The sequence below is a fragment of the Cibotium barometz genome, chromosome 1, assembly GCF_041138505.1.
Source record: "Cibotium barometz isolate CiBa-2024 chromosome 1, ASM4113850v1, whole genome shotgun sequence".
In the NCBI taxonomy this organism is placed as follows: Eukaryota; Viridiplantae; Streptophyta; class Polypodiopsida; order Cyatheales; family Cibotiaceae; genus Cibotium; species Cibotium barometz.
The window spans coordinates 11,510,585-11,520,751 of record NC_141046.1 but is presented as its reverse complement, the minus strand read 5'-3'; the positions used below and the strand labels follow the sequence as shown (position 1 = coordinate 11,520,751).

The 10,167-nt window shown below is 43.6% G+C and overlaps 1 protein-coding gene across 3 annotated transcripts in view; it reads right to left on the bottom strand.

Annotated features, from left to right (window-relative positions):
- Positions 1–1,756: 1,756 nt before the first annotated feature.
- The window catches only part of LOC147641603 (importin subunit beta-1-like), a 34,909-nt gene continuing 26,498 nt past the window's right edge, over positions 1,757–10,167 (bottom strand). For all 3 annotated transcript variants that reach the window (XM_086793210.1, XM_086793291.1, XM_086793342.1), the window contains exon 3: positions 1,757–2,399. In XM_086793210.1, the coding sequence (XP_086649336.1) occupies positions 2,201–2,399 (199 nt within the window). In that variant the 3' untranslated portion in view covers positions 1,757–2,200. The remainder of the gene's footprint in view (positions 2,400–10,167) is intronic.

Here is a 10,167-nt window from a genome sequence, read left to right as displayed (position 1 = left end):
CCCCGGACCTTGGCCAAGCTGTCAACGAACAACCAAGAAGGTTGAGCAACTTCGACAAGCCATCGCATGCCCTAAACACAACAGAACAGAGGCAGCAAGTAGCATTGTTTGAAAGCACTGGTTTAAAAGCAAGTTATCGACCAACATCATTAGGACCTATTTTTAAAAGCATGCGCATGATTTTCATTCAAGTATCTTAGCATTCACAAAGGGATTGAAGTATTCCAAGGACCAAGACAACCAAGGTGAAGATGAAAGGTCAAGAACTAGAATTCTTTTACAAATTTGCATCATTCTAATAAAGCAAATACACCACTCATAGTACAGAGGGTGTCCGAATCTCCCTCTTCCAAGGACCAAGACAACCAAGGTGAAGATGAAAGGTCAAGAACTAGAATTCTTTTACAAATTTGCATCATTCTAATAAAGCAAATACACCACTCATAGTACAGAGGGTGTCCGAATCTCCCTCTTCCTCTGCTTCCGCACTCATCTCTCTTTCTTGTGCGTTATTTCACTGTGAAAATTTGATGAATTCTATCCATTAAAGTTACTGATTCTACCCATCAGGCTTTCGCATCTTACAAGAGCTCTCTTCTATTGATTAAGCATAATTGGTTGGGTGTCCGAATCTCCCTCTTCCTCTGTTTCTGCACTCGTCTATCTTTCTTGTGCGTTATTTCATTGTGAAAATTTGATGAATTCTATCCATTAAAGTTAACGACTCTACCCATCAAGCTTCCGCATCTTACAAGAGCTCTCTTCTATTGATTAAGCATAATTGGCTTCCACAACACTTTTTAAGAGCTAGGTGTGTTTTTGGACAGTACCCGAGTGCTATCTGAGGATACCCAACTTCTTGGGCCCTTGACGATCAATGAAGGGCCAAGAAGTTTTTAGTTGGTTGGTCGAGTGTTGATTGAGTTGACATTCCATATTTCCGTGCACGTATTCTTGTAAGTTCAAGAGAAGATAAGAGAGTTTCTGAGTAGCTGCATGCTTTTCAAATTCAACATCATTATACCCATTGCTTTGTCTAAAACAGTTCATTGCCAGAACTGAAGAAAATCGTGTGCCATTAATAAGGAGGCTCCATGATGGTGGAATTGCATCTACTCTACTTGAACAAGCCTTAGCAATGTGAAGAGCAACTTCAAAGGACGTCAAAATCTAGCAATTCGAAGGTATTTGTAAAAATAAAGAATGCATGAGGATGATGCAAAGTTCCTTTAACACACAGAGAGCATGTATGTCACATCACAATTGATGATATAACAAAAACACCATATTCAGGATGACGAACATCATAAGCAAATGGAAACAAGAAGTGTGTCCTCAGGTTGAACCTTGCATGCAAGGCTTAGAGAAAAGATTTAGAAGTGCAATGAATCGTATGCCATGATTTTCCCAAATTATTGACCACCAATAAACCCATTCACAAGACCAATCTTTGGCTATACCCATACACAAGGCGAGGGACTGGATGGACATATATAGAAGTGATGCATTGCTATGGTTCCCACCATCTACCTAATTATAAACTGGAAGTATGCTTGATTGCACTCTGTGAGCAAAAAAGAGTGTCATGAGTACCAGTGCTAGTGGCACTACGAAAAGCCAGCCACAGAGCTTTTACCTTCACAAAGTCCCAAGGCTAGCAAGGCAGAGCAAGTGGCAACACAGAAAAGGTAAGAGACATGGAACGTAATATATCAGGGCAGCACGAATGTCTTCTAAACAAACAAAAAACCAAATAAACAAGAATGGAGTTATATCAAGAATTAAAATTGAGGACAGCAAACGAGCCCGTATTTGCACTCTGATACAGACTTACCAGAACAATAACATTCAATACTACTAACACCTGCTCTTTGCACAGAACCCGTCATACTGCCCATAGCAGAATGCTTTAACACATCAAAAAAATGGACTTGCCCTTGAAACCTGGACTCTTGACCTTAAATTGGGGAAGCCACAACCTTCAGTGGCCACCCCAAAAAGCCAAACACTGACAAAATTTGGTAGTCCACCCATACTACTCCCGCCACACCATCACTATAATAACGATAGTGTAAAACATGGCAAATCCATATAATGCCTACAGTTTTATTCTGCACAAAACAAGACAGACTAACACAAATCCGGGCAATCTTACGTGGAAGACATGGATTGAAAACTCTTGCAGGCAAGCTCCTCATGACTATACTAAAAGAATGCGGTTGATGATTGCTAGAGCCCAATCTGCCGTCTCTTTCGCCTGCTGATCATCGGTTGCCTGACACTCCTGCAGAAACTTCTTGTAAAAAGAAGAGTTCTGGAACAAAGGTGCAGCATTGGAGCCCAGTGTATCAGCTAAGTCACCCAGAACGCCCACAGCAGCCTTGCTCACTGCACCCTCCCTGTCAAAACAACCACATACAGTCAGAAAGTTTTGATTTTATGGCTGGCTGCTCACCCACCTCGCAAACAACATTTCAAACCTTTCATTATGGACAGAGAACCCTACTCCCACATGAACAATATGTCAGAATACGCAGCGGAGATGATGACCAGATCTGGGAAGACGAGCAAAACGCAATGCAGAAAATAATAGCACAAGAGATAGAGAGGTAGAGGTGTGTAACTCTGTTCTATATACACAAAAGAATCCCGGAAATGATACAAGTGTGACAAGGGGGCTGGGGGCCATTTTATATGGCCCCCCAACAGCAGTCGGCCTGCTGTAGGGCAGCCGACAGGCCCACAAAACCCCACGACTGCTGAAATGCACAGTCGGCCAGCAGCAGGGGGGGTCGGCCAGCATCAAGGAGGTCCACGACCTGTGCAGAGCAGTCGGCCACCTCCAGCGTCTCCATAGATGCAGTCGGCCAAGTTCAAGGTCCTCCTGCCACTACAAGACTGCCTCCCATGCCACAGAAAAATAGGGAAAAATATGGGGAGTGAGGAAAAATGATAAGACACCTACAAAGGGCGGGCACACCCACAACAGAGGCCCTGGTGTATATATATAGACAGGAGATGACTTCTAACACCCCCTCTCAGCTCCTGGCTGTGAAACCAACCACAGGGAGCTGGGGTGCCGCCTGAGCAAATCCTGAGATAGCGACTTCGTGAAGAGGTCCACCGTACTGTCCTCCGTCGAACAGAACTCTAGCAAGATGTCATCAGCAACGATCTGTTCACGAACAAAGTGCCTCTGGATGACCATGGGTTCCTCCAATGGAAGCCCAATACTGCAATGCAACCTCTGCAACATCACACCTCACAAGCAGCATCACAAGCAGCCTGGTACTCTGCCTCTGTCGTTCACAAGGCAAAAGATGACAGCCTCTTACTGCTCCATAAAACTGCTCCTGGGCCTAAAGTAGATCTCCTCCCCAAACTGAGTCACTCCAACCGTGGAGTCGGACTCCATCAATCAATCTCCCTCCTGTGTACAAGAGTCCATGATCCTTCGCATGCCGCAGAAACCACAGGAAACGCAATCCTGCCTTCCAAAGAGTCATCCGCAACCATGAGCTCAACTGCCTCATCAAGAAGCTCCCGTCCAATCTGGTGTCCATCAACCAAATCAATGAACCATTCTGCTTCTGAGTCAAAGAGGCATCACACTGCTCACAAGGATCAACACCTGTTACAGTGCAAAACCAAGTCCTGGAAACCTACTGAAGACCACGCAAGGCCTTCTGAAACCTGTCAACCACCCCCTCTGAATCCGGAACCACAAAGCCTGGAGAAACCACCTCCTTCTGCAAGTAATCAACTGCCACCTGACTGGCTTTCCGAAAGGTCCCCGTGGAAAGAACATCCTCATCTACAGGAGTTTCTTTGTCCCGAATACTACGAGACATCAGAGCATAAGTTACCTATTTAGTTTCCTTTGACTGACGAACACAAGAACCACCACCATCAGTACTAGAAAGTTCCTGCCAACTGCTGCTGCCATCAACAAGCAAGCTATCCACCATCTGGTCCCGGAAAGCTTGCACCTACAGCGTATCCACACTTAAGTGGCCATTACCAGACTGCCACTCATCACAAACCTGAGAACCTGGGAGAGAGAGTGCTGAAAGCTTGTAAACTCCATTCTCCACTCCACCTCGCCTGTTGCTTTGTCCCGAAGAGCAACAAAATGCTCATCAAACTCGCCAATCTTACAAACCTGATGCACTGACAACAGATGAAAACCAAGTGACGGAACATACAACACCTGGGAGAAATGCTTCTACATGCGGCAACAGGGTTGGAGGCGGGTGTAAGGACGGGTACAGAGGCAGCAACCAGGCGGGTGTGAGAAAACCATTCCCACCTCTCAATACAGTAGTCGCCTCCCTTTCCATCCACCACCCCCTTCACCATTCACTTGTTGGAGAGAATTCTTCCCATGCAATCCTTAATCTTAAATGTTATTAGGCCTTAATTAAGGATTTATATATATATACCTAGATGAAACCAGAAACATACCCAAATTCACCTTTTAGGAACATGCATGTTATATACTCATGGTAGTCAACCGATAAGACTATATAACTATCAACTCCATTATGCATAGTATGGACTAGATACGACCTCCCCACTAACGTCATCAGTGCCTAATAGTGGGTGTAGAACTCTGTATCAAGATATGCTCTCACACACGCACTCCACACACACACACACACACATAAGAGCATATATTCACACAAAGCTCTTCGTCTGAGTTTCTGTCAAACCTCCGGAGATGCAGGGCAAACTCAGCCATAATGAAGCCTAGCACTAAGGGAAGTAGCAAATAGAAAGAATTAGTGCAGCAAATAAGTAGTTGATAGGACAAATGCACCACTAAAGATAGAGAGAATAAGCACAATATCAACTAGCCGCAACTCGAATGAAAACTTCACAATGTGAAATCTGCATGTCCGCTAATACGACTGAATTATATACCTAGATGAATCCAGAAACATGTCCAAATTCACTTTTTAGGAACGTGCATGTTATATACTCATGGTAGTCAACCCACAAGACTATATAACTATCAACTCCATTATGCATAGTATGGACTAGATACTATGACATCCCCACTAACGTCATCAATGCCCAATAGTGAGTGTAGAACTCTGCATCAAGATATGCTCTCACACACGCACTCCACACACACACACACACACACATTTGGGCACCCACATTGAGAGGTGTCTAGTCATTATTTTAAATATGTGTGAACACCCAACCTTATAAATATTAAGGTTTACACTACTTTATAGATTTTACATTTAATAAAGGCCAAAAAGGCAATACTTACCACCTGTTCACACGCCACACCAACTCGTCAGCAAACAGCACACCCACGGTACACTAGGGGCGTCCCCGTCCAGTGTACTAGCACATCATAGCAGGCAAACACACGAAAATAAGTCATGCGAAAACAAGTTTATGCATGCAAACATGAATACATGTACACATGTAATGGACGAAATCTCCCTTTCATGAAACTTGTACAAGAATTTCTTGTCGGGCACAAAACTAGCGCAACAGAAATGTGAAGTCCTAGTCTTCCTATGGAGTGACAACCCCATAGACAAAACACAAATCTTGGCACGAGCCTTCCTATGGAGTGACAATCCCATAGACAAAGCTCAGCACAAATATCAATCCTACCATGGAGTGACAGTCCCATGGATAAGACGCAATCCTCGTCATACACAGGTGGCAGCAATCAGGCTCCCATCCATATGGCACAATACTTGTCACACACGGGTTCCTTTCTTGCTGTTCAACAGTAGAGGCAAGGAAGATACAATTCCTAAGTCTGTATGTGATGGAGGGTGAGCACATGTAGTAAAAATCTAGCCATTTCTGTCAAACGATCTACCACAACCCAAATAGAATCGTGGCCTTGATGTGTTCTTGGCAATCCGGTAATAAAATCCATAGAAATACTTTCCCATTTATTACTTGGGATTTGCAAAGGATGCAACAACCCAGCTTGTCTAAAGCGTTCAGCTTTATTAGCTTGACAAACTTGACACTATGATCTTCTACATACCCTTTCATCTTTGGCCAATAAAAAGTGTCTTTCACTAACGATAGTGTCCTCTGTACCCCAGGATGTCCAGCAGAAGGGGCGTCGTGACACTCCTTAAGAATCTTGGACCTAATGTCCGGGATCTGTGGTACACAAATTTTGTCATTACGGATAGTAAACCATTCCGAATCATCCACTGGCCTCCTGCAGCCTGAATGGTAGGCTGTTCAGTCATCAAGTCTTGATCAATCAATGAGCTCCCGTCCTGAATCTTCTACCAAAATGGACCAAAATAACTATCAGTCCTACAAAGCCCTCTCAATGACTGAAAGAAGTCAATAGAAATCTCGGTGAACGACAAAGTATTCACCTCTCTAATTCGATTAAGCGCATCTGCAACACTATTCATGGACCCTTTCCGATAACGAATCTCAAAATCAAAATCTTGCATTAACTCAACCCAACGAGCTTTTCTTCCTCTCAAATCATCCGCATCACACACATACTTGATTGACTGACGATCAGTCAATACCACAAACTTGGAGCCATATAAATAATGTCTCCAAACCTTGAGAGCGTGAATCACAGCATAAAGCTCCTTCTCAAGGGTTGGCCAACGAGATTGAGTGTCATCTAGCTTTTTACTTTCAAAAGCAACAGGTCTACCATCTTGAAAATAAAGCAGCCCCGATGGCATAGTCACTGGCATCAGTTTCAAGAGCATAAGGCCGACTAGGATCGGGTAATGCCAAGATAGGTGCTTCCTTGACTTTATCTTTAAAAAGTCTGAAGGCCATATCTAAATCGTTATTCCAAGTGATAGGCTGATTTGACTTACGTCCACGACCTTTCAACAAGTCGATCATCGGTAGTGTGAGCTGAGAGTACCCCCACACAGATTTCCGAAGAAAAACAACAAAACCGAGAAAAGAACGAAGTTGTTTCACTGTTCTTGGTATAGGCCAATCCAAAACCTTCTGAACTCGGTCATAGTCAATGCTCAATCCATCTCTAGTGATCTTGTGTCCCAAGTAAATGATGTCTGTCACATAAAATACTTAAGTTAGCATATAGTCGATTCTGTATTAAAATAGATAAGACAATCCTGAGGTTTCTAACATGATCCTCAAGACTACGACTATATATCAAAATATCATCCAAGAACACCACCACAAATTTCCCCAAATGTTCACGAAAAAGATCGTTCATCATTTGGTGGAAAGTGGCTAGAGAATTAGTTAACCCAAAAGGTAATACGAGAAACTCGTAATGGCCATACCTAGTCCGAAAGGCGGTTCTTTCGACATGCCTTTCACGAATACGTATCTGGTGATAGCCAGTACGTAAATCTATCTTCGTGAAATATTTCACTCCTGCTAACCGGTCAATCAGGTCATCTCATCTAGGGAGAGGATAACGGTTCTTAATTGTCAACTTGTTCGATCTCTTGTAATCTATACACATTCTCCAGGTGTTGTCCTTCTTTCTTCTAAGCAACACAGGTGCATCCCAAGGTGATTTACTTAGACGGATCTGACCCATCCTCAAATAATCTTCGAGTTGTTTAGCCAACTCATCTTCCTCAGCTTGGCTCATCTTGTAAGGTGGAATACTGACAGGATGAGCACCAGGGATCAAGTCAATACGATGATCTACTGCCCTTTCAAGTGGTAAACCTGATGGCAATTCCTTAGGAAATACATCTTGAAACGAGTCAAGTATCTTCTGTAATTCTTTGCTTTCAAATACACTTAATTCATTGACATCCATGGAAGGAATGAGAAATGAAGAAAGTGAAATCAATACACAATGGAAAGCAATATACAAAGAAGAATCCATTATATTTCCAAAATCAACTGTATTTACAAGAGGTCCCTGAGAAGGATGTATATAATCACCTAAAATACTATACTAGGCGTTCCTATGCTGAAAAGAAAAAATATAACTAGACTAATCTATCTGGACTTGAAGAGTCTTAAACCACTCAATCCCTAATAACAAGTCTACATGTTCTAGGTACATAATATAGCATTCTAGAGTATCTTTTAGTCCTGAATCCGGATTGGTAGCATCTCCACCTTTCGATCCCATACTTGCCTTCCCGCAGGTAGGCGTACCTCATAGGTATGATCGTTGGGTGTCATATCAAGACTCAATTTCTGCACAAGTTTGTAGTTCACAAAATTATGTGAGCTGCCAGGGTCTAGAAGAATGTGGATTCTATGGCTATTCACTTCTCCATAAACTCGGAGAAGATCATGCAAGCCAAAAACTTTAGAGTTGAACAGACAATTAGAACATGTACTAGGGCGAGAAAGTACAGTACTGACGTACCTATCAAAGACAACTGATTAGCTGCCTTTGGCTTGGGTCCTGCGTTGGTCTTTGCACCCTTTTGCTTCGGGCACTCGTTACGCATGTGTCCTTTTTCTTCGCAGATGAAACAACATCCCTCCTTCTTGTGCTTCAAAGCCTTAAGGAGTCGTTTCTTCTTCGCTGGTGTCGAACTTGAATTCTTTGAAGGTTGGTCCGAAGACTTTCCTTCAGTCGTGTTAGCCATTGGTGCAGAGAACTTTCTTTTGTGCTTGTTCCCCTGCTCGGTAACGGGTTTACGCTTGGAAGAGACCATTGTATCATCATAGATACGAGCTGAATGAATGGCCTCGTCCAAAGTTTTGCATTTGTTATTTTTAACCTGTAAACGGATGAGTCTGGTAAACCAGCTACGAAGAACCCCAAAAGAGTAGTGGGATCCATCTTTGTAGCTTTCATCTGCAAGTCCCTAAACTTCTGGAGGTAGACCTCATAAGTGAGGTGCTGCGAGGTCATAGTCAAAGCTATAAACCGGGCAACAACATCATAATCATCCTCTTTCTTGAGAAATTCCTTCTTGAAGACATCTTCAAATTGTGCCCAAGTGGTTGGCTTAGGGTTGAGTTCCTTCCACCAAAGCAAAGCTTTGCCTGAGAGGAAACCTGCTGCTAACTGGATCTTTTTTCCATCATCATATGGATGAAACTGAAAATGGACTTGCCACTTATGTAGCCAAGTGTCCACGATCTCCTTGGTACGCTGCTTTTGCTCGCCCCCGAACTGTTCCGGAGTAATGTTGGGGCCTAAAGCAGAGGCCAAGGTATCCATACCCGAAAGAGTAGATAGGGTAGTGGTCAAAAGAGAGATGGAGTTTTGCAAAGCTTGCATCTGCGCAGTGATTTGTGCCTGACGTTCCGAAGAAGAAGCTTCGAGAGCTACTTTGAACTCTTGGAAATCAGATTTGGACACATAATCGTCAAAAAGATCGGCATCGGTATCTTCCGTAGCCGGCAAGCCTTCGCGTTCGACAAGGGACTCCAACTCTGATTCTTGGATCGACATCTTGAAGAGGACAAGGGAAGAGAAAATTCGATCTTGCACAAAAAAGTGCTAGAGAACTTGAGAGCTTGAGAGCTTGAAAACTTGAGAGATGTGTGGCAAGAAGCCCACTTAAGGGGTTTATATAATCTTCCCCAAAAGCAACTTGAGCTTTTGCTTTTGTGTTTATATATATATATATATATATATATATATATATATATATATATATATGTATGTATGTATGTATGTATGTATATTCTGTTTTCTTTTTAAAAACACCTTTAAATCTTAAGGAGCCTTTAAACCCTTTTAAAAAAAAGGTTAATCTATTAAAAAAAACGAAAGCAATGAATTTGACGTGTCAATGCTTTTACTGGTTTTTTTTTTTCACCCCTCCTGGATTTAGCGCCGCCGACCTGTATATTGCCCTCGCCTGACTGAGTGTCGTCACCTGCGTTTCTGTCCGCGCTGCCTTCGCTCAGGTGGCCTGCGCTTGCCTGCGTAGGCCTGGGCGCCTGCCAGCCTGGCCACCTGCGTAGGCCTGGGCGCCTGCCAGCATGGCCGCCTGCGTAGGCCTGGGCGCCTGCCTACGTAGGCCTGGGCGCCTGCCAGCATGGCCGCCTACGTAGGCCTGGCCGCCTGCGTAGGCCTGGCTGCCTACACGCCTGCACCTACAACAACCGGCAGCCCGCGACCAACACCGCCAACAATCGCTTCTCGTGCTCTCTCTCATAGGCCGACTTTGGCCTCTCATAGACGTTAATATATCTTTCTTTCTTTCTTTCTTTTTGTCTCATAGGCCGACTTTG